General features: G+C 44.6%; 1 protein-coding gene across 4 annotated transcripts in view; it reads left to right on the top strand.

Annotated features, from left to right (window-relative positions):
• The first annotated feature begins 979 nt into the window (after nt 1–979).
• The window catches only part of ATP6V1C2 (ATPase H+ transporting V1 subunit C2), a 51,534-nt gene continuing 28,417 nt past the window's right edge, over nt 980–24,096 (top strand). For 3 of the 4 annotated variants that reach the window (XM_061168511.1, XM_061168510.1, XM_061168508.1), the window contains exons 1-3: nt 980–1,068; nt 2,243–2,397; nt 4,726–4,793. In XM_061168511.1, coding sequence (XP_061024494.1) covers nt 2,269–2,397; nt 4,726–4,793 — 197 coding nt within the window. In that variant the 5' untranslated portion in view covers nt 980–1,068; nt 2,243–2,268. Of the gene's footprint in view, nt 1,069–1,126; nt 1,282–2,242; nt 2,398–4,725; nt 4,794–24,096 lie in introns of those variants that run through there. The other variant, XM_061168509.1, reaches the window with a different exon arrangement.

Raw genomic sequence — 24,096 nt, forward strand, 5'->3', positions numbered from 1 at the left:
ATCCTGCTGTGACCTTAAAAGTCACCTTTCTGTCCTGCATCTGGGGCCTCCCATCCCAGCACAGGGCACCTTACACCTCTTTCCAAAGATCTAAAAGCATTCCTGATAATAGGTTGCCCATCTGGCTAGTTTCATACAGTAAGGGGGACCCCATTCTCAGGGTAGCAACCAAAACTTCTTCAACACCCCCTGCCCCCTAAAGAATAATTCTGAGATTTTAATCTTTCCCAGAAATCACTGAAAGTACCAGCCACGGAGAAGGATGCACTAAAGTTTCCTCCTTGACTCCACAGAAAATGAATTCTTAGAGGTATCTTTTTTTTTTTTTTTTTTTAAACACTCACATGTTAATTTCTGGGGTTTCCCTCTCTTCCAAACAGCACGGATCATAAACTCACACCGTGGTGCCAGATAGTAAGTCAAGGCGATTAGGAAGGGGGTAAGGTGAGGTGGGCGTATCCTGCAGTGGAGAGTTTCCTTGGCAACCAAGGGCAAGCTCACGCCCACGTCAACAGGAAGATAATTCCTCTGCCCAGGTGTGTGTTCCAAAACATATGTGAACCTGTTGCGTCACTTTCCACAGGTCAGTTCTGTCTCTCGGTGATTCCCCTTGAGACCCTGTTTCCTGTCACTGTCCGGGGATGGGGTGGAGGTGGAGAGACTCGAGGCGGCGGTGTCCGTGTGCCGCGTGCTTCGCCTCGCCCGCTTCTCTCGGCCGTCCGCTCTGCTCCGTCGTGGGGTTGGGGGCCCCGTCCGATGCTCCCCAGAATCCCGCCGGGACCCGGCCCAGCCGGTCGGGGCTCGGGGATCTTGGCCAAGTCGCGAAGGGCTGGATCCGCCTGCCTCTCGCGTGGCACAGCGGCCGCAGGGGCCCGGCGGGCGCCCCCTGCCCGGCGGCGGCTGGAGGCGGGCGGCCCGGTATGCAAATGTCCAGCGGGGCGGCCGCCTCCCGCTCGGATAAAAGCTCGGGGCGGGGCGTCGCGCAGAAGCCGCTGCCTCCCGGGAGCCGGCCGTGCGCTCCGGGCCCGCGCCAGCCCGCCCCCTGCCCGCGAGGCCCGCGGGCTCCCGGTAAGGACGCGCGGCGGGTCGGGGGCCCGAGGCGGCGTGGGGAGAGGTCGCGCGTCGCAACCGGGGGCCCAGCTCGAGCCGCCCGCGTCGCTTTGGTCCCCGCTTCGCCTCGGCCCAGGGGCGCCGTCCAGGGCCGAGCCTTCTCCGTGGGAACCGGGGAACCGGCGTCTCTGCTGCGCCCTCCCAGGGGCCGGGCAGGTGGCATCTCCCCAGGTGCTGCGCAGGGCCAGTTTGTCCCCAGGCCATCAGCGGTCAAGTGCGAAAGGAACTGCGTTCGGCGTGCGCGGGGTTAGGAGGGACTAAGATTGTCTTGGAGTGGCGTGAGACGGGGGTCAACAAGGAGAGCTCGCACGATGGGTCTCTGGCTATTATCCTGGTTTTTTCGTAGCCACCCGGAGACGTTTTGGGAGGCGATGGAACGGAGAAACAGGCCGAGGGGAGAGAGGTGTGGGTGTGTACACGTTTGAATAAGCAGAGCTAATCGACTTTAGACGCTGGACGGAAACTCCCAGCCGGACCCAGCGCGTTACCCACCTCTGCAGAATAGACACCTAGTCTTGTGGAAAAACGACTCTAATAGCCCCCTTACCTTCCCTCTCCCCTCCTTATTTTATAAAGAAAGGGGTTCTTCTGAAGTCGTTGTAAAGCTAGCTCCAGTCTCAAGGTTGGTCAGTTAATATCTGGGTTTGCCCAGCCTGCCCATTGTGGAAGTGCCTCCTTGGCTGGTTCCTGCTTCACCACCCCTCTAACCCCCCAATCCTACATCCCTGGAGATGCAGCGTGGAAGGGAGAGAAACAGTCCAGAAGGTGCCCAAGTCCAGCTTACTGGCCCCCATTTTATGATGCCAGGAAGGGGTTTTTCGCTGAAGTAGGAGGGACAGCAATCACACTCCCCCTCCTCCTTCTCTCCTCAAAACCAGTCAGAACCACCCTGGGAAGGAGGGTCCTTGGGAGTCTTTACGAAGACCTGAGGGCTTTCCAAGTGGAGATAAGCTTTGGGCAGATGGCTGTCCTTGGAACTGTAGAATCTGAACTGGAAGGTCAAAGGGGGAAGGAACGGGAAATGGGAAGAGTGGAGAGGATTAATTCTGAGGGAAGGGAGTGGTGAACAGGTAGAGATATTTGACACTTCTCTCCTGTTTCTGTTTGTGTATGTTGCTGTGGTTCTGGTCAGTAACTGGATAAAAGAAGACTGGAAACATGTCCGAGTTTTGGTTAATTTCTGCCCCTGGAGATAAGGAAAATTTACAAGCGCTGGAGAGGATGAATACAGTAACCTCCAAGTCAAACCTGTCTTATAACACCAAATTCACGATTCCTGATTTCAAGGTAAAATACCCCAGGAGGAGGAAGGAGGTGATGGGCTGGGGTGGGGTGGGTGTCTTCTGGAAAGCCAAGGAGAAAACAACAGGGCAACGGCACCAATGCTGAGGATCAGCCTGGCTGTGAAGCTGGACGGGGGGACTGGTCTGGATGGGACTTCACGAATAGCCCCAAATTAACTGTGATGCTTGTGGACTTGGAGCCACAGGACAGAATGAGAGGGAGACAAGGGTGCGGCTAGCAGTGTCTTCAAAAAGTGGAAAGAGTGTCTTAAACACACTTGGGTCCTCATTGAGTTCTCAGATTCTTCCTGTTTTATCTTCAACATCTAAGAAGACCAACAATATACTTTAAATGTGCAGGCTTGGAGAGGTTCATCTTTTTTTTTTTAATTTTTGGCTGCGCGCGGGTTTTCTCTAGTTGCAGCGAGCGGGGGCTACTCTTCATTGCAGTGCTCGGGCTTCTCATTGCAGTGGCTTCTCTTGTTGTGGAGCATGGGCTCTAGGCGCACGGGCTTCAGTAGTTGTGGCACGCAGGCTCAGTAGTTGTGGCTCACGGGCTCTAAAGCGCGGGCTCAGCAGTTGTGGTGCACGGGCTTAGTTGCTCTGTGGCCTGTGGGATCTTCCCAGACCAGGGCTCGAACCCGTGTCCCCTGCATTGGCAGGTAGATTCTTAACCACTGTGACACCAGGAAAGTCCAAGAGGTTCATCCTTGATTGTGTTCTTGAACTGGGAGCAGGGCAGGCAATCCAGCATCTCTCTGGCTCTGGTGGAGAGAGAAGGAAGGAGATTTAGTGACAACTGGGCAGATGGCAGAAAGAGATTTTATTTTATTTATTTATTTTTAAAATATTTATGTGGCTGCACCGGATCTTAGTTGCAGCACGCGGGATCTTTAGTTGCAGCATGCGAACTCCTAGCTGTGGCATGCAAACTCCTAGCTGTGGCATGTGGGATCTAGTTCCCTGACCAGGGATCGAACCCAGGCCCACTGCATTGGGAACGCGGAGTCTTAGCCACTGGAGCACCAGGGAAGTCCCAGAAAGAGATTTTAAAATGAAACAAACATGGAAGAGGAGCAAGATATGTGCAATCTTCTTACTTCAAAAAGAGTGGACTTTTTGCCATGCTTCCTCCAAGGGGAAGAAGCCTAAGGCAGTCTTTCTGCCCTACAAATATGTCATGGATTCTGGAGGGATGGTGCTAAACGCCCAGAGGTGGCTCTTCTAGTCAACTGAGGTGTAATCCTCTTTCAAACCTCAGTTTGCCCCTCTGGCTTTTTTGCATAGTTGTTAATGATGCTACTACATTTGCTAGTGTTTATGGAGCGGTATGCTGGGGGCCAGGCTCTTTTAGCGCATCTTCCTGAATCTTCACAACTCCCACTTTATAGATTAGGATGGGCTGAGAAAGGAGACCGGGGTTGTGGAGCTGGTAAGTGGCAACACTGGGTTCTGAACCCACATCTTGCTGATTTTTCAAACCTGCCATTGTTTGTCCAGGGTCAGATACTGTGAAGGGTAGTAAATTAAGCACCCACTCATTGCTTCCTACGCGTGAAGCGCTGTGCCAGACCCGAGGGTACGAAGATTAAAAAAAGACATGACTTCTGCCAAATGTTGCTTAAAATTAAGTTGTCTGCAAAGAAACAACACTTACTAGGAATATCCAGACTTCATAGTTCCCTGAATACTTTTCAACATCTGATGGGTGGTTGATAATGTGATAACAAACTTCTTCCTTCTGATTCTGTGAGTAGACCTTTAAATACAATTTTGGACACAGTAATAATTTCCACAAGAAACAGCTCGTCCGTCATAAGTAATCTGTAAAGAAAAGGACTTCCATGAATGGGAGCAGGAGGAAAAGCTGCCCTTGCCCCAGCAAGATCATTGTTAATAACGGCAGAGAGGACCAGAGATGGGGATTGGCTGGACTACCTTGGAGAAGAAAGGCTTTCAGAAATGATGACTTCCTTGACTTGCTTTCTGTCTCATTGCTTCCTTGGCTGTGGGGATTAATCCCCTGAAGAGCGGACTGCCATTCTTAGACGAAAATAAGCTGAGGGTAGACCACGACACATAGTCACTCCTTTCCACGGCAGAAATGACAGTTTATCCTGTTGGCCAAAAAAATAATAATAGTAATAATAATCATCATCCCAAATCCACCGATTTCCCTTGAGAGCTCTTCTCAGTTTCCAGTTTCACCATTGACCGAGGACAACTGAGTCAAGATAGAAGAATTCCCTGCGCTATAGTTGAAACCCCGTGCCCCCCCCGCCCCCCGCCAGCTACAAAGCCTGAGCATCTAACTTCTCTCCGATCTTTCTAGGTGGGGACCTTGGATTCCCTTGTTGGCCTCTCTGATGAGTTGGGGAAACTCGATATCTTTGCTGAAAGGTAAAATATTTCTTATTTACTACATACAAGTGAGAATTTGACATTGTTGTCAGAGGACACAGTGCTCTTGCTTTGGCTGAGGCCATACTTGCCTAAACCCGGTCCTGGAAGTCACAGGAAGAGCCAGGGCAGGTCTCCGTGAGGGTCCCAGGTCCATAGCTGCACATGGGGTCCCTTGCGTAGTTTCGTTTGCTGAGGCAGAGTTTTTCTCAGGGGGCTGCCTTCAAAATGAAGAGGGCTACGGCATAAGATGGCATAAGGTACTGAAACACTTAGAAAAACAGTTGGTGCAGTTTTCCCCCCAAGGCTTTTTAAGTTTTTTGTTTGGTTTTGTTTTTGTAGGAACATATGCACGCAGTAAAAAATTCAGAGTACAAAGGAAAGCTATCCAGTGAAAATTGTTTTCTTCTCACCTATTTTTCAGTTTCCCGTCCCCTCATTTTCCCTCTTTTAAGGCAACGTTATTATAATTTTTAGGAGAGCCTTCCAGAGACAGCCTGTACATGTACAAATAAATATGAACATATTCTTAAAAATAATTTTAAACAAGTGATAGCATATATTCTGCACCTTGCTTTTTCCCCTTAATCACATTTCTTAGAGATAGTTTCATGTCAGTCCGTAATTGCATTTTAAACATTTTTTAAAATTTTTTTAATCTTTTTTTTAAAATTTAATTAATTTATTTATTTGGCTGTGTTGGATCTTTGTTGCTGCGTGCGGGCTTTCTCCAGTTGCGACGAGCGGGGGCTACTCTTCCTTGCGGTGCGCGGGCTTCTCATTGCGGTGACTTCTCTTGTTGTGGAGCACGGGCTCTAGGCACGCGGGCTTCAGTAGTTGTGGCTCGCGGGCTCTAGAGCGCAGGCTCGGTAGTTGTGGCGCACGGGCTTAGTTGCTCCGCGGCATGTGGGATCTTCCTGGACCAGGGCTAGAACCCACGTCCCCTGCATTGGCAGGCGGATTCTCAAACACTGTGCCACCAGGGAAGTCCCCATATTACACATATTTTGTAACTTGCTTTTCCCTTCATATCTTGTTCTTTGGATCTAACCGTTAACTAGTCCACTGTAATGTTATACCATATGGATTTGCCATAATTTACCTTTTAGGTAGATTTTAAATAATAATACTTCCTTGTCTTGGTGAAGATGAAACTTGTTTAACAAGTGTTTTCACTTGGTTTTAAGAAAAATACAGGTGAGATAGGTGAGGAAAGAGTCTTCAGGGGCCAAGGCATACACCTACCAATCTGCATGACCAGGGGAGACCAGGGTTTGACTGCCTGAGCCTCTATAGAGGGTTTCCTGTTTTCAGGGCCTGTGGACATGTGCTTTTTACCTTCTCAGTGGAATGATGATGTGCATGCTGCTGCCTTTTCTGATGCATTTTTATGGAAATTGTATAATTAGGAGTTCTAGTGATCATACTTTGAGGTTTCTAATCTGCAGCTTGGTGCCATGGGCTAGAAATTAAGTTTTCTGTGTTCCAGTTGCTGTTCAGCCACCCATCGCCTAAGAATAAAAAGAATCCTTTGTTAGTAACATTTTGCTATATGTGGGATGTTGGACTAACCACATAAAGGCAATCCTAATCACCAAGCAGTTTGCAGCTCACAGTCCTCGAGAAAGAAAACTAACCTTCACCTTTCTCATCTGTGAAATGGGACAGTAGTGATCATCTCTGTGCTTTCAGGGAAGAATGAAGGGGAGTGAAATCATGTTGAATCAAGAATGAGCAAATCCCAGGAAGTGTTCTATGAAAAACTAACATCCAAGAAAAAGTGGCTTGATCCCTAAATATCAGCTCCTTTCTTAGGCTGCTCTGCCCCATGGGGAGGTGGGTCTAACAGATACCGTGGAGGCCAGCCCACTGTCCTGGGCTGGAGATGCCTTTCCTCAGCAGCCCTGACAAACCACAGGACGAGGCTATGCAGTCAGGGGAGTGAATTGTTAAAAAAAAAAAAAAAAGTGTGAATTGTTCTCAGGCCTGCTGCAGAAATGACAGCTAGCCAGCATTTTTATTTTTCTAGACCTTTCTTTGCCACCAATTTTCTTCCCTGGTGCAAGTCCTTAACATCTTTCTTATTCACCAAAGCCCCCTCTACCTCTAATAAAATTCTGTGATCTTGGATTATTATCACTTCCACTTTCCTTTTTTGTTTGTTTCTTTGTTTTTTTCAGTAAGCGTTTGTGTTTTGTCCGGTACCTATCGGTTGCACAAGTTACCCGTGTTTAAGAAAATGCGTGAGTAAGCCAAATTAAGGCTGTAATTGTGAAACAGATAACACCCGAATGAATTAAAGACTTTTTGTTTTTTTTTAAACAGGGTGAGGTATGGAAGAATGAAAATCACTGTGCATTGTTTTATTTTTTCCTTGTGGGTGTATATTCCCAAGAGCCTTCCTCTCAGGGGGAGAAGAAAAGCGGTGTGGTCTGAACACCCTAAAATTCTTATTTCTAGCATTTATCTAGTCTAGGGGTCAGATAACTTCTGTTTGGGGGTTCATGCTGGAGCTTGGGGTAAAATAATGGGATACACTAATAAAATACAGAGATCAGCTGCAGTTAAAAGTACGCAGGTGTTACTGGATAAATAAATGCTAGCTGGGTATGTAACCTGGGCAGCGTAAACCTGTCAGCACTGCTACTGGCCAGGAGAACAGAGAAGGATCAGGAGTTTTCAAGGTGTATTGTTTCCACATCCTTTTATTATTTATTTACTCGGTGCACTAGAGTGTTTTTCCACGTAGCTGGAAGGCAGCTTTTGCTTACTGGAGCCTTCCTTTTGTTTTTGATTTATTCCCCCATGCCGTCTTTGGTAATTTACTCTGTATTTGCACTGTAATTAACGAACTTTTGAGAAAGCAAATGATTTTACCTTTAAAAGAGCCCTCCCTCCCTTTTTTTTCCCCCTTCTACGTTTGAGTCCTTCCCAGTATCTTAGCCTGTTTTGCAGTGCCGGTTAAAATATTACATTTCACTGGCGCTTGGGCTGTCAGAGGCACCTCATGAGTTTCTCTGGTACTTTGGTGACTGTCAGCTGCCCCTGAGTGCATTACCTGGCTTGCAGAATAGCTGGTGGCTTTTCTTTATCCACGTGGCTCCGTGAAGTTGACTGAGGGTTGGCTGATCAAAGATTCCATATCCAAGTGTGGCTGTCTGCTTAGTGATGCAAGTCTTAGGAAGTCGGTTCTTCTAAGGGCATTCTAAAGAGAAGCAAAAATATAATTAAAAAAAAATTACCCAAGCTTCCCTTCTCTGTCACTGCAAGAGTATCAGGATGGGATTACCTGCATTGACGCAGTTTAGATTCACTGGAGAAGTATCAGTCGAACGCCTGGTTTATGCTGTGTGCTGAGTCCTCAGGGCTGCTTGGCAGTCCCGCTGTGTGTGCGCTGACCTCCTGCGCTCTGGAATGACTAACTTTCCCTATTCCCCACTCGCCCCTGTTATCGCCTGCTAATCCTGTTCAGCTCCCCCAGACTCTCCTCTCACCCACACCCCCTGCCTTCAGACTTGCTGATTGACCCTCTCCTAGGACAACTGAGTGCACCCCCTTCTTCATAACACCCTCCATGGTGGCCTTGTACATTTTCTTGTGGGATCGTTTGATGACTGTCTGTCTTCCCAGCTAGACTGTAAGCTCCAGAAGACCAGCTGAATGAATGAACGGAAGAAAGAATCCTGGAATATTAGAGCTGAACGGGTCCTTAGAGATCTAATCGAACTCCTTCATGTTCCAGATGAGGAAACATGCCCAGAGAGAATTTCCTAGAAAGAGCTGGGTGGGCTGGGGGCAGTGGAGGGGGAATAGACCCTTGAACCAGATTCACTAATTCACCCATGTGTCCATCTGTGCCTACCCTTCCTCTCAGTGGCTCCCACCAGCTCCAACAGGATGCTTAATAGTATGTTTTAATACAGACCTTGAAAAGTGTCTTGTGTTTTATTCATTGCTCAGATAATTATTGTTGACACTTTAAAAAAGTAATATATTTACACATTAAAAAAAACAAATGGTATAAAAAGGTACAAAAAGAAAATTGAAAATTCCACTTTCGCCCCAGTCACTCTCCCCATAGGTAGCCATTATTAGGGTTTTGTGTGGTTCCTTCCCTGGTGAAAAAAGACAAAATGAAACACACACACACACACACACACACACACACACACACGCACACACACGCATGCACATTCATGATCCAACCCAATATTTACAAATTTTATTTTGAGTTATCTACTTAGCACAAACAGATTTGCAAAGATCCTATTCATGATTCATTTCGGATTGCACTGAAATTAGCGGAGATTAACGTTCTTAAAACTTGGAGTGTTTCCATGAGCACAGTTCATCTTTCAATTGACTTAGTTCTTTTTCTTTGTTCCTCTGGTAAAGCTTTAATGGTCTATTCAGAAGGTCCTGCAAAATATCTTATTTTTTCCCAAGTGTTACAGTTTTTATTTTGTTGCTATTGTAAATGAGATCTTTTCTTTAAATGCCTATTGTTTGTAAATAGGGATTTTTCACATTAACTTAATGATGTGACAACTTATGGAATTTCCTTGTTGGTTCTAATGATTTTTCAGCTTATTTTCTAAGGTTTTTAGGCATGTGATCATATTGTCTGTAAATGACAGTTTTTCCTGCTTTTCTCTCATTTTGTTTTCTTGCTTAATTGCAGAGGGCAGTAGCCCAGAAAAATGTTTAATTTGTCAGTGATGGTAGTGGACATCGTATTCTTGTTCCTGCCTTTAATTTGGATAATTTTAGTAGCTCACTATTAAATATCATTGAGCTCTTGTTTTTAAATATACTATTATCATGCTAAGGAAGTATCTGTTTCTGTTTTGCTAAGAGTTTATCTGGAATAAGTATTGTAATTTTTTTCAAATTCCTTTTGTGGCGTATAATGAATTGGTCCTATGTTGCTTCTTTTTTTTTTCCTTGACCTTAATATGGTATATTTATTAATAGATATCATAATTATTGAATCATCCTTGCATTCCAAGGAGAAACCCTACTTGGGATGTTGAACTCTGTTTGCTAATGTTGTAAGATTTTGCATCAGTAATCATGAATAACAATAATACTAACATCATAATGTTATCATAACATAATGATAGTTAACATTTATTGAATGCCTACTCTGTGACAGCCCAGAGATTTCAATAACTGATGAAGCTAAAGTTAGAGGCCAGGGAGTCTGGCTGCAGAGTCCTCATTCTTTTTTTTTTTTTTCTTTTTGAATCTCATTCCTTTATTCTAGCTCAAGCTTTGTCTCCTGAAATGTAACCCTTTGATTTTTTTTTTAACATCTTTATTGGGTATAATTGCTTTACAATGGTGTGTTAGTTTCTGCCAGAGTCCTCATTCTTAACCACAGTATTAAAATTGGTCTATTGTGTGACAGCACACAATTAAAAAGCCATATTAGCATAAGAAAAGTGGTGGCTTTGTAAGAAGAATTCGGAAGCTTTCCTTCTTTCTCCATTTTCTCTGCACTGTTCAAAATGACATCAACTGACCACATGGGACTTCTAAGCACTTGAGATGTGGCTAGTTTGAATCGAGATGTGTGAAGTTTAAAATACCCATCAGATTTTGAAGAACTTAGTACAAAAAAAAAGGATGTAAAATATCTCATTAATATATTTTTATGTTGGTTACCTGTTAAAATAATGATATTTTGGATATTGGGTTACTTACATAAAATATATGATTAAAATTAATTTAGTTGTTTTACTTTTTAAAAGGTGGCTACTAGAAATTTTTATATGTCTGGTTCAATTCTATTTCTATTGCACAGCACTGGGCTAGAGCTCTAGACAGTGCTTCTCAAACACACACATGAGTCCCCTGGGGGTCTTGACAAAATGCAGAGTCTGACTCAGTGTGTCTGGGCTGAGCCTGGGACTCTGCATTTTCCCAGGCTCCCAGTGATACTGGGGCTGCGGCAGACCGCCCTTGGCATGGCACGGTCAAACAGGGGCTCTCAAAGTGTGTGAGTCAAGTCATCTGGAAGATTTGGTAAAACAGGTTTCTGGGCCCCCTCCAGAATTTCTGATGCAGTAGGTCTGACGTGGGACCTGAGAATCTGCATTTCTGCAAGTTCTCAGGCGATGCTAATGCTGCTGTTTGTCCTGGCCCCGTGATTGAGAACAGCTGCTTTATTTTATTTTAGTTTTTTCTTTTTAACATCTTAATTGGAGTATAATTGCTTTACAATGTTGTGTTAGTTTCTGCCGTATAACAAAGTGAATCAGCCATATGTATACATACATCCCCATATCCCCTCCCTCTTGCGATTCCCTCCCACCCTCCCTATCCCACCCCTCTAGGTGGTCACAAAGCACCGAGCTGAGAACAGCTGCTTTAAATGGTACTGGGATGATCCATTTCTGGAAAGTTTAAAATATGTCATTGTGACATATTGGGGCTTGCTGCATTTTTAGGAGTAGTTCTATTCACAAAACTTTCCAGTATTCTCTTGGTTTTCTCTTTGGGAGAAGAGGTGTATGGATTTTGGTAAATTTCATTTTCCTAGAAAATAATCTATTACCATCAACTTTTCCAAGTTATTCACATTGAGTTCGATATTGTTGTGAGTTTTATAATTGTCTCTGCTAATTTCTCATTTTGTGTGTGTGTGTGTGTGTGTGTGTGTGTTTTCTTTGATTAGGCTACCCAGCAGTTTTACCTATTATCACTCTTTAAGAGAAGCAGCTTTTTTTCTCAATTTTTTAAAATCAATTTTACACTTTTCTGATTTCTAATGTTCACATTTCTGCATTCATCTTAGTTTCCTTCCTCTTGCTTTGCTTGGGTTCATTTTCCTGCTCTTTTCTGTGAAACATAACTGTGTTACATGCTGCGTTCATCTATGTTCTTTTTTTGTTTCATTCTGTAATGTTTAAGGTGATGGATTTTTCTCGGCATATTATGTAACTTTTGGAATTTTCATTATCATTTTTTTCTAGATGTTCTGCAAGTTTTTAAATGCTTTTTTAAATTTCTGGACTGTTGAGATTTTTTGTTGTTTCTGTTTTCATTTTTCACTTCTAATTCTATTGCTTTGTTGTTAGAGAATAAAATAAGTGCTATTTCTACCTTTGGGAATTTGAAGTTTTCTTTGCTGCTTTTTCTAAGTGTTGCAAGGGTGCCTGAGATGGGTGTGGTCTCTTGTTTTCATTGTATAGAGTTGGTATATGTCTGTTGGACGCACAGTATCAATGATTTTCATATCTGCTGGGTCCATGTTTCTAACCTTGATGCACTTTGCTTCTCTTACTGCTGGATCATAAAGGTCTGTGACAGTTATGACTCCACTGAGGGTTGCCCCTTGATGTTCTCTAGAGTCTCTGTTATATCGTTCCCTGTCTTGAGTCCACATCACCTGCTGGTTGTCACGTCCCTGTTTTGCTAGGGGCCATTCTTTGATTGCCTGTTGTATGCCAGGCACTGTATTAGGCGCCTTCCATTTCTCTATTTCCTCATGTGATCTTCACCACAGTCCCAGGATCTGGGTGAATATCCCCACGTTCTAGATGAGAACATTGGTGTTCTCAGAGTGAAGTCACTGTGCAGGGTCATAGCTGATGTGTGTCAGGCCTTCACTGGTCCCCCTGCTTCTCTCCCTTCCTGGCAGATGGCGGTTAACTTCTTTCCCGCCCGCCCTGCCTTCATCCCCTCCTTCAAGCCCTGCTGGGATAGTCTCTGCTTTGACAGCCCCCAACCAGCTGCCAGCAGTTCTCACCAAAGCAGAAGTCCCACCTGCAGGGAAGGAGGGGGTGTTGATTTCTGTGCAGGAGGCAACCGGCCAGCGCCAGCCTCAGGCAACATTGTGAAACTCACAGAGTGATTCTTTGGAGGTTAAATTTAGTATCAGGCCCTTCCTTTTTATTTATTTATTTTCTTTATTTTTTTTTTGTCTGCGGCAGGTCTTTGTCGCGGCCCGCGGGCATCTCTCTAGCTGTGGTGTGCGGGTTTTCTCTTCTCTAGTTGAGGCGCACGAGCTCAGTAGTTGTGGTGCACAGGCTGAGTTGCCCTGCGGCATGTGGGATCTTAGCTCCCCGACCAGGGATCAAACCCGCGTCCCCTGAATTGGAAGACGGATTCTTTACCACTGGACCACCAGGGAAGTCCCCCCTTCCATTTTAGACCTGGATCAGCTCCTGGGAGCCACGGCTCCACTGTTCTCCAGACCTCAGCCCAGTCCTGTCCACACAGCACTCTTCACGCCTTACATAGATGGCAGCCACTTAGACTTATTTTCAGAGGCTTAAGGGGCAGCTTTAAATGGTTCTTTTTTGGCATTGGCTTTATGTCCGAAGTTAATAACATTCTCAACGGACAGCTTATATGTTTCCATTCTCCTCTTACGTGGTCTTTCCCACCTCAGTCAAAGGCTCCCGGGGCCCAGGCACCGAGCAAAGAGTCTGGGCCCCTCCTTCCTGACCCTCCACTTGAGACCCCAGGGAGGACCGAGCCCCGTGGCCTCCGCCTCCCAAACCTGTCCCGTTTTCGTCCACTCCTCTGCCTTCATCCAAACCACCTCTTCTCGTTCTGTACTTTTGCACCAAACTCCTGACCCAGGCCCCCCACCTGCCACCTCCCCTTTGAAGGGTGGGCTCCCTGTCGTCATCCCATCTCAGTTGGAATGTCACCCCCTCCAGAGGCCTTCTGGGGGCTAGTCTGCATTTTAAATGGGACCTCTGGGTGATCCTGAGGCAGGTGGGCTTCCGACTTTGAGGACCGGTGTTAGTAATAGCACTTACACAGCTATTAGCCCATTGGATCCTAACATGCTTCTAGGAAGTACGTCTTAAGGCCAGGGATTCTAAATTTATATTTAAAAGCTTATAACAAAGTTTTTTGTATTTGTTTTTGTGTGTGTGTGTGGTTTTTTGTTTGTTTTGTTTGTGAACAGGTAATACATTCACATGCATCAAAGATAAAAACAATGTAAAAGGCTCCACATGAGAAGTTTCCCTTACGCTCTCCCCATCCAACTCCCTCCTCAGCCCCCGCTTAGGAAGCTGCTTGTATGAATCTCTTGGATACATTTCTGGTCCTTCTTTATGCAAAGACAGGCAAATTCCAGCACAGATTTTTATTTCTCCCCTTTTCAAATACAAAGTAGTAATCCACGTGTTTAGCATCTTGCTTCTTTTTCACTTAACAATATATCCTGGGAGATTTTTCTGGTCAGTACATAGAGAGCCTTCTCGGTTTTAAGCTACCTTGCATTCCACATGGGGGAGGTATCGTAGTTTATTAACCAGCCCTAGAGGTGGACACTTGGCTTGTTTACTTTTATGGGTAAGGGGGTGTTACCAACAGTGCTGCAGGGTGTAATCTTGCTCCAACATCATTCCTTTGCACGTATAATTGTGCAGGTGTATCTGCAGGATGAATTCTCAGAAGCAAATTGCTGGATCCCGGGGTCCTATGCCTTTGTAGTTTTAATGGATGTTGTCAGATTTCTCTGACCATTTTGCATTTCCACTAGCAATGAAATTAAGGAGTCCCCATTTTCCTACAATCTTTCTACTCAAGTATGCTGTCAAATTTGGGGGTTTTTATGAACCTGATAGGTAAGAAATGGTACCTCAGTGTAGTGTAGGCTTTTTTTTTTTTTTAAACGGCTTTATTTAGATGTAAATGATGTACAACAAATGGCAAATTTTTAAAGTGTACATTTCGAATGATGAGTTTTGACATATATACATCAGTGAAACCATCACCACAGTCAAGATAGAACACATCTGTTACCCCCCAAAAGTTCCTTGTGCCACCTCCTCCACACTAATCTGCTTTCTGTCACTATAAGAGTGTGCATGTGTTTTAGAACTCTTTTTTTTTCAATATAAATTTATTTATTTATTTTTGGCTGCATTGGGTCTTCGTGGCTGCGTGCGGGCTTTCTCTAAGTTGTATTGAGTGGGGAGATTCTCTTCATTGCAGTGCGCGGGCTTCTCATTGCGGTGGCTTCTCTTGTTGCAGAGCATGGACTCTAGGCGGGTGGGCTTCAGTAGTTGTGGCACGCGGGTTCAGTAGTTGTGGCTCACGGGTTCTAGAGCGCTGGCCCTGTAGTTGTGGTGCACGGGCTTAGTTGCTCCGCGGCATGTGTGATCTTCCCGGACCAGGGCTCGAAACCGTGTTCCCTGCATTGGCAGGCGGATTCTTAACCACTGCGCCACCAGGGAAGTCCTAGTACTTTTATGTAAACGGAATGATATAGTATGTACTCTATTTTTTTGGTTTGTTTTTTCCTTTCTGTCTCATTATTTGGGGTTTATCGATGTTGTGGTGTGCATATTAATAGTCTTTTTTTTTTTTTTACTGCTGAGTAGTATTCCATTTGATGGGTAAGCCACAATTTATTCACCCATTGGAGGACATTTAGATGGTTTCCAGTTTTGGACTATTTAAGTTGTTATGAATATCCATGTACCGTTTTTGTATTGACATAGTTTTCATTTCTCTTGGGTAAATACCTATTCCTTGAGGCAGCTAGGCTCTTGGTACCCAAAGTGTGAGTGCATACCTCCCCTTCGACCCTCAAACCTTTGCATTGCTTCCTGACCCTGTGGGATGGTAGTGGCTTGGATGAGGGCCAGATTAGGACCCTCTAAAGCATGGGGTCCCAGGGCATGGCCCCCTTGCCATGGACTAAGCTTGATATTACAGCTGCATTGAGTATTACTATTTTGTAGACGTAAGGGATACTGATTTTTTTTTTTTTGGCCGCGCTGCGGCCCACGGGATCTTAGTTCCCTGACCAGGGATTGAACCCTGTCCCTCTGCGATGGAAGCGTGGAGTCCTAATCACTGGACCGCCAGGAATTCTCAGGCATACTGATTTATTTTTTTAAAGAAATGCCCCTTCTTTGAAAAGTTCACATTCTGGGAGATGAGGCAGCAGAGTAAAGCAAACGTCTGGATCCTATAGGTGGCACGTGAGTGAAGCAGGAAAGACTGGGGACCATGGTGGCTCTGAGGAGCATTGGACTGATTTCTTGCTTCACATCCTAAGGCACTTATCCAGCTAGCCAGCCAGGATTTGCTGGGCGTCTGTGTGTTTTCTAGGAGCCACTATATTTTTGCTTGAGCTGATGATAGTTCAATTAATGAATTTTCAGAGATCTGTTTGTTTAGTGGTGACCAGATGAGGAAACCAGCACTTTAGCAGAGTGATCATTTATGTGATGGAGGGAGGGTTCTGGTGTAAGCCCCCTGGGGGCAACAACTGTGGTCTGTTTGTTCACTGCTGTTTCCCATAACATCGCCTGGCGCATAACGGATTCAGTATGTTTTTGCTGAGTGCGGGAAGCAACAATTTTTTTTTTTTAATGGTAGTTCTTTTTTTTTTTTTTTATTGGGGTACAGTTGATTTACAATGCTGTGTTAGTTTCAGGTGTGCAGCAGAGGAAGCAACGTGTTGTGGGTGGAGGTGTTCTCCGACTCTCAGTTGTACAACATTTGTTAGGGTTGACTTGCCTTGGGGAGGGGGCACTTGGGCTGTTATAAAGGGTGAGTAGCATCCAGGTAGCTTCAGAAGGCTGTCCTGGGAAGGGCAAGGGAGGGGAAGAGGGTGGAGAAAGAGGAGGCCGGACAGGGAGGGGTGTTCCTTGTAAACTCTGCTAAGGAGTTGGAACGTCAATATTTGAACTTCTTGGGAAACCAATGCTAGAGTTGAAGCAATACGATGGCATGCTAAGATGTGTATTTTTAGAGATCCCTCTGGCTGCCATGGGAGGGAGGGGCAGGAGGAGGCCAGATTGGGAGAGGCAAGGAAAGCACACAGGAGGCTGTTGAAGGAAACCTGGACAAAGATGGCATGACCTGCCTAGGACAGCGACCCAGGGCAGGGCTTGGACAGATTTCTGGTAACTGTAAAATATAGTGGTGATGGGAAAAAAGGAGGTAGAGCCAAGGAACTTTGGGGGAGGTGGCGACATCCAGCATAAATGACCAAACCAGACCTTGACATTCTCCACGCTGGGTCTCCACCCTCGAAGCCAAGGAAAAGGCTGAGACTTTTTTTTATAAAATTGAGATATAATTCAACACTGCAGTATTCATCCCCTTAATGTGTAAAATTCATTTGTCTCTAGTATATTTACAAAGCAGCCCAGCCATTGCCACTGCCTAATTCCAGAATGTCGCCATCATCCCCAAAGGATGATTTGTACCCATGGCCGTCCCCTCCCAAGGAGCATCAAGCTGTCCTAGAGGCCTTGTTTTTGTCCTGGTCAGCTCCCAAGGAGCTGTGTGACCTCAGGCAAGTCCCCACCTTGCCTTGGTCCCTGAAGGCCCTTCCAGCTGTGACCCCATGTGATGATTCTGGGTGGGCAAATTATGTTATGGTCATGCTTCCATGGCTCTAAAGTAATGTTAAAGATTTTTTAATGGTGGGGCGGGGCTTGTTTCATTTTATTTTTTATGGCAATAAAACACAGATGATTCTACTATAATTAACACCTTAATTAGCATCTTAGCATAAATCTTTGTCTTCATTTGTGGTTACCTCCTAAAGTTGCACTTCCGAAAGTGAAATTACAGGTTCAAAGGATGTAGAAATATTTAAGGTTGCTTGTACACATTGCTAAATTGTTTTCCAACGAGGTCGCAAGAACGTGCTGTTTCATCAGACCCCCGTCGATTCAGTGCCTTTAAAAAACGTTGTTCATGTCCCTGGCAAAATGAAAATGATGTATGATTGTGTGAATGTGGATTTCTTGGATCACCAGCATGAGCAAGCACACTTTCGGGTGTTCCTGAGTCACCTGTCATCCCATTTTGTGATCTGCCATTTCTGGCCTTGACCCCTCCATCCCCTGGGAAGGCTGCGGGTGGTACCACTCTGGTGGCACCCTTCACCTGTGAGGCGTGGTGACCGGGCTGCTTGGTGGGTTGACTTTTGGCAAACTCTCCGGAGCGTAGACAAATGTGTGCTGATGTTTAGGGAACTAACTGCCCGGTTATTCCTAAAGGACCCCAGAGCATTTCAGTACCACTTCAGAACAAGTAGCCTTCCTCTCCTCCACGTTCCACTAGGGGGCAAATTTTCCCTGAGGGTAGGTTGGCTTTTTTTTTTTTTATTTTGGCAGCGGCATGTGGGTTCTTAGTTCTCCAACCAGGGATCGAACCCGTGCCCCCTGCAGCGGAAGCACAGAGTCCTAACCACTGGACCGGCAGGTTGGCTTTTTGGAGAGGACCAAGAATTTCTATACTGTGCTGTGGGCAAGTTGAGCTGCACAAAGCCAACCTGGCCAGAACCAATTCTGTTCTGAGTGACGGTGGCAGGGGGCGGGGTGACTTAACTGAGTGGCATTCCTCTAAAGGTGGAAATATTTGTCTATTTCTGAAACGGAGTTTCTGAGAATCCAGGGCAGAATTCAAAGTAAGCTGTAAATGGGGCCAGAGTCCCCAGAGCAGGGACCCAGAGACCTCACTGGATCTTGTTTTTCTAAAAAGAAAGTCACTGAATTGCTCTCCTCACATTTTCCTGATGCCTTTGCTGCGGGACATGTTCCTTGGCTGAGGAGGAAGCAGAGAGACAAAGGAGCGGGTGAGGTGCCCAGGGGCTCCTGAGTCACCAGAGGAGCGGTGGGGAGCAGGCTGCCTACCTGTGTGGAAGCTTCTGGACCTCACTGCTCAGGGCCTCCGTGTGGCTGCAGAGGGAGGCTGGGCCTGTGGTGGCACCTTTACCTTGACTCTGAGGCCAGTTAGCGCTGAGAGAGGGACTTGGGGTTTGGGTCCCCCATAGCGGGGCACGTCAATCCCAGGTGCGCTGCCAGCAGCTGGTGTGGAGGATGGAGACTTGCTTTAGAGGCAGGGGTACAGGACTGGTACTAGCTGCTGCTGCGGCCACCAGCAAAGGGCCAGGGGCCAGGGCCGGGGGGAGTTTCTTGGCCTCCCTGAATCTGTTTCCTCAGCTCCTGGGGGCTTCTTCTCCTCCTTTGTCCTGAGGATTCAGATGTATCTGTGCCAAGGGCCCTTCTGAGGACCGAGGGCAGCTCACTAGATGGAGCCACTGCTACCCTTGCTTCAGACCCTGTGGGAACTCCCTCCTCCCTCCCTGTCACCTGTTGGCCCTCCCCCCCAGGCTTGGGGTCCTTTCTGAAAACCAGACCCACCTTAGTCTGCTCTGCCTGAATTACCCAGAAAACCCACGGGAGGGGGGATGCCCTCTTTCACGTCCCGTAGACTTGCGCTCAGGACCTCGGAACCTGATAGCCATGCTCTCTTTATGAGAGAACTGGGTATAGGAGACCCAACCCTTCCCACAGAGCAGGGGGAGAGGCAGGGGGGTACAGATTGCCCAGCTGAGGCGGAGCGCCCTGATGGAAGTGTGGCCCACAGGGATGCTTTGCTGCGCACAGTTGGCATGGAGACACCATTTAGGAAGCATCTCCTCTGTGCTTGAGCCCTGGGGTAGGTGGACTCAGGTGAGTGGGGATCAGCCCCCTCCTCCGCTTGCACCTAGTGCGCGGGGCAGGCTTCCTGCCCCGGCTGCTCCTTCCCACCTGCAGACGTGGGCCTGGAAAAGCCCTGAGGCCCTGCACGCGAGATGGCCAGATGAGATTGCAGGAGGAGAGGCGATAGACACAGAGATCTCGGGAACACCTGCCTAGCTGTGCTCTTAGCTCTGGAGCCATCATATACCCCAAGGGGCAGCAGGAATTCGGGGCCCCCTTGGAGCCCAGGGTGCAGAAATCAGCAGTGCTCAAGGTGCCCCAGAGTATTTGTAGAAAGGGAGGACAGGGTGTTTCTGTCACCTACTCGGCCACAGGCATCTCCGTCTTTCCTGACTCTTATCCCTGCCATTCCAGGTCTCCGGATTCTGCCTGCTCAGCTCCTGAAGGCCTCCTTTCCTTCTCAGTTCACTACCTGCCCCGCCTCACACCCGGGTGATGCCTTCCCCCGCCCCCATCTTACTCATTCTCCCCGTGGGGGCTCCCCAGATGACTGCCAGGGTATCAGCAGTTAATTTGAAAGAAATCTTAACGGGCTGTGCCCAGGTAGCATGCTTTTGACTTATTCCTTTATTAGCTTCTTGCTTTGTGTATTTGCAAGACCATTATTGGTCATTTTATTATTAATACATAATCATGCTGGTTTTTTTAAGTCCAAATTCCACCTCTGCAGTCCCACTCCCCAAAGGACACCATTTCCACAATTTATTGCGAATCTGTATAGACTTTTCTATACATAATACAAGTTTGAGTTTTTATGTCTTTTGCTTTTTACAAAAATGTGGTCGTAACTATAGATACTGTTTATTATTTGCCTTTTTTCCTTTTATTCCGTGATGTACAACCTTTCATGTCAATCTGTGAGAGACCTCCCTCATTGCTTTTTGTTTGTTAGTTTGTTTTTAACTTTTTGGCCATGCGACGTGGCATGTGGGATCTCAGTTCCCCAATCAGCGATCGAACCCGCTCCCCCTGCAGTGGGAGTGCTGAGTCTTAATCAATGGACCGCCAGGGAAGTCCCTCTGCCTCATTGTTTTTTAGAGATTCCTTGGTGATCCATTATATCAGCTGGGTCCCCTATTGATAACTATTGATATTGATAACTATTCCCCTATTGAGATGACTTCCTGTCTTCTGCAATTACAGACCACGCCACAGCCCACATCCTTGTGTATACGTTTTTTTGCGCAGGAGCCAGTGTATCAGAAGGGCCAATTCCTAGAAGTAGAATTGCTGGGCAAAAATATCTGTGTGTTAAAAATGTTTGATTGATATTCTGAAAATAACTGTCTTGTAAAGCTGTTCATTTGACACGCCATGTCAACAGGGCATTGGTATTCCCGTTTCCTAGAGTATTTGCCAGTGCTGAAATTATAAATCTTTTTACTGTGCCCATCTGGTAAGTGAAAAATGCTTTCTCACAGCAAGTGAGGTTAAGCTTTTATCCTGATGTTTACGGGTGATTTTTTGTTGCTCTGCCAAGCATTTTACCGGGCCTTGTCACCATCAGTGTTGACTGGTGATTTTGAGCCCTTTTCAGTGCTTGTTGGCCATTTGTATATCTCCTTTGGAGAAATGTCTATTCAAGTCCTATGCCCATTTTTGAATGAAGTTGTTTGTTTTTATGTTGTGATTTTTAGGGATTCTCTGTATATTCTGAATATTAATCCCTTATCAGATGGTTTGCAATTTTTTTCTCTCATGCTGTGAGATGCCTTTTTATTCTGTTGATAATGTTTTTGATGCACTAAGTTTAAAATTTTTCATCAAGTCCAACTTGTATTTTTTTTTCTTTTTTTGCCTGTGCTTTTGGTGTCATATTGAAGAAATCATTGCCTAATCCAATATCATTAAGTTTTTGCCTTGTGGTTTACTCCAAGCATTTTATGGTTTCAGGTCTACATTTAGGTCTTTGATCCATTTTGAGTTAATTTTTATATATGGTGTTAGGTAAGGGTTTAAATTAACTTCATTCTTTTACATGTGGGTATTCAGTTTTCCCAGCACTGTTTGTTGAAATAATTGTCCTTTCCCCATTGAATGCTGTTGGCACCTTTGTGAAAAATTGTTTGATCATATATGTGAGAGTTTATTTCTGGGGTCTCTGTTCTATTCCATTGGTCTATATGTATGTCTATGCTAGTACCACACTGTTTTGATTGCTGTAGATTTGTAGTAAGTTTTGAAATCAAGAAGTATAAGTCCTTCAGCTTTATCCTTATTTCTTCAAATATTCTCTCTGCTCCTTTCTCTTCTTTTTCTGGGACTACCACAATGCATATGTTGGTCTACCTGATGGTGTCCCACAGGTTCCTTAGGCTCTGTTCACTTTTCTTCTATCTTTTTATTTCTGTTCCTCAGACTCAGTAATTTCCAATGTCCTGTCCTCAATTCGCCGAGTCTTTCTTCTTCCAGCTCAAATCTGCCTTTGAATCCCTCCAGTGAATTTTTTATTTCAGTTATTGTACTTTCCAGCTCCAGAATTTCTTTTCAGTTTCATGACATTACAGAAGTACATGGAAAGGGAAAAGTGCTGTTCTTGTACACACAAAGGTAACCAGTGTTAACAGTTTGGTGTCTTTTCTTTCAGGATTCTCATTTAGATGTATACTGACATATAATTTTTTAAAGTGGGATTGTATACTGTACATGCTTAAATATTTTTTGATGTTTTATTCTGAGCTAATTTCAAAGTTCCAGCAAAGTTGCTAGGCTATTCAAAGAATTTCCATATTCCCTTTACCACGTTTATCTTCTCTCACTCACTTTTTCTGAAGTCTCCTGGCAGTGAGTTGCAGATGTGATGTCCCGTTACTTCTAGATACTTTAATATATATTTTCTAAAAACAAGGACCGTCACTAACATTATCCCCTACTACAATGGTCAAGATCAGGAATACAGTAATATTATTTAGTCTACTGATTTTAGTTGGATATCACCAATTATCTCAATAGTGGCCTTTATAACAAAAGAAAATCTCATATTTTTCTTAGATAATGGTAAACATTGAGATGTTTTTCACAATTGTCATGTCTCATTAGCCTCATTTAAACTGGAACAGTTATTCAGACTTTCTTTGACTTTTATGACATTGAGTTCTTTGATGAGCACAGGTCAGTTATTTTGTAAACTGCTCTTTAATTTGAACTCATCTGACGTTTCCTCATGATTAGATTCAGGTTATGTAATTTTGGCAGGAATATCCCAGAAGTGAAGTGATGTTCTTCTCAATGCATCATATCAGGAGAAACATGTTGTTCATCTTTCCCATTACTGGTGATTTGAACTTTGGTCACTTGATTAAGATAGTATCTGTTGGACTTCCCTGGCGGTCCAGTGGTTAAGACTCTGCACTTCCAATGCAGGGGGCATGGGTTCGATCCCTGGTTGGGAAACTAAGATCCCACATGCTGTGTGGCCAAAAAAAAAAAAAAAAAAAAGATAGTATCTGTTGTAAAAAAATATTTTATCTTTTTTTTTAACAATTTTTAAAAATTGAATGTTAATTTACAATGTTGTGTTAGTTTCAGGTGTACAGCAAAGTAATTCAGTTTTTTATATATATATATATTTTTTTTTTCTTTTTCAGATTCTTTTCTATTATAGGTTATTATAATGGTGATTATATGTTATCCAATAAGATATTGAATATAGTTCCCTGTGTTATACAGTAGGTCCATGTTGTTTATCTATTTTATGCATAGTAGTAAGTATATATTAATCCCAAACTCCTAATTTATCTTTCCCCTCCCCCCCCCCCGTTGTCCCCTTTGGTAACCATAAGTTTGTTTTCTATGTCTGTGAGTCGGTTTCTGTTTCGTAAATAAGTTCATTTGTATCATTTTTTTAGATTTCACATATAAATCTTTATCTGACTTACTTCACTTAATATGATAATCTCTAGGTCCATCCATGTTGCTGCAAAAGGCATTATTTCATTCTTTTTCATGGCTGAGTAATATTCCATTGTATATATGTACCACAACTTCTTTATTCACTCATCTGTTGATGGACATTTGGGTTTGTTTCCATGTTTTGGCTATTGTACACAGTGCTGCTATGAACATTGGGGTGCATGTATCTTTTCTAACTAGAGTTTTCTTTGGATATATGCCCAGGAGTGGGATTGCTAGATCATATGGTAACTCTATTTTTAGTCTTTTAAGGAACCTCCATACTGTTCTCCATAGTGTCTGTATCAATTTACATTCCCACCAACAGTGTAGGAGGGTTCCTTTTTCTCCACACCCTCTCCAGCATTTATTATTTGTAGACTTTTTCATGATGGTCATTCTGACCAGTGTGAGGTGATACCTCATTGTAGTTTTGATTTGCAATTCTCAAATAGTGATATTGAGCATGTTTTCATGTGCCTGTTGGCCATCAAAAAATTTTTTTTAATGAGGTAAAATGTACATACAGTGAAACGTGTACATCTTGAATGAACAGGTTGATGAATTTTGTTGGGAGCCTCAGTGTAACCAAACCCCAATCAAGGTTACACACTGTCTGCAATTTGCTTTTTTAATTAAAAATATGATTTCTATATCTTCCCTTGTGGGTTAATATAAACTTTTATGTTAGAGGAGGGAGCCAGAGTTTAGTTTAGACCAAGCACTGAAGAGCATGGCTTTGAAGTCATGTAGATCTGGGCTCAACTTCTGCTCTGACACTTATAACTCAGTGTAGGGTGACTTTTAGCTCTTTAAGTCTTAATTTTTTCATCTTCAAAGTGGAGGTGTTACCTAGCTCAAAAGAGCATCTCAAGAATTGAGTCCCCAAAACACCTAAGAGCCCTTACAAATCGATGTTTTTTTAAAAA

Source organism: Eubalaena glacialis, chromosome 14, assembly GCF_028564815.1.
Source record: "Eubalaena glacialis isolate mEubGla1 chromosome 14, mEubGla1.1.hap2.+ XY, whole genome shotgun sequence".
Taxonomy (NCBI): Eukaryota; Metazoa; Chordata; class Mammalia; order Artiodactyla; family Balaenidae; genus Eubalaena; species Eubalaena glacialis.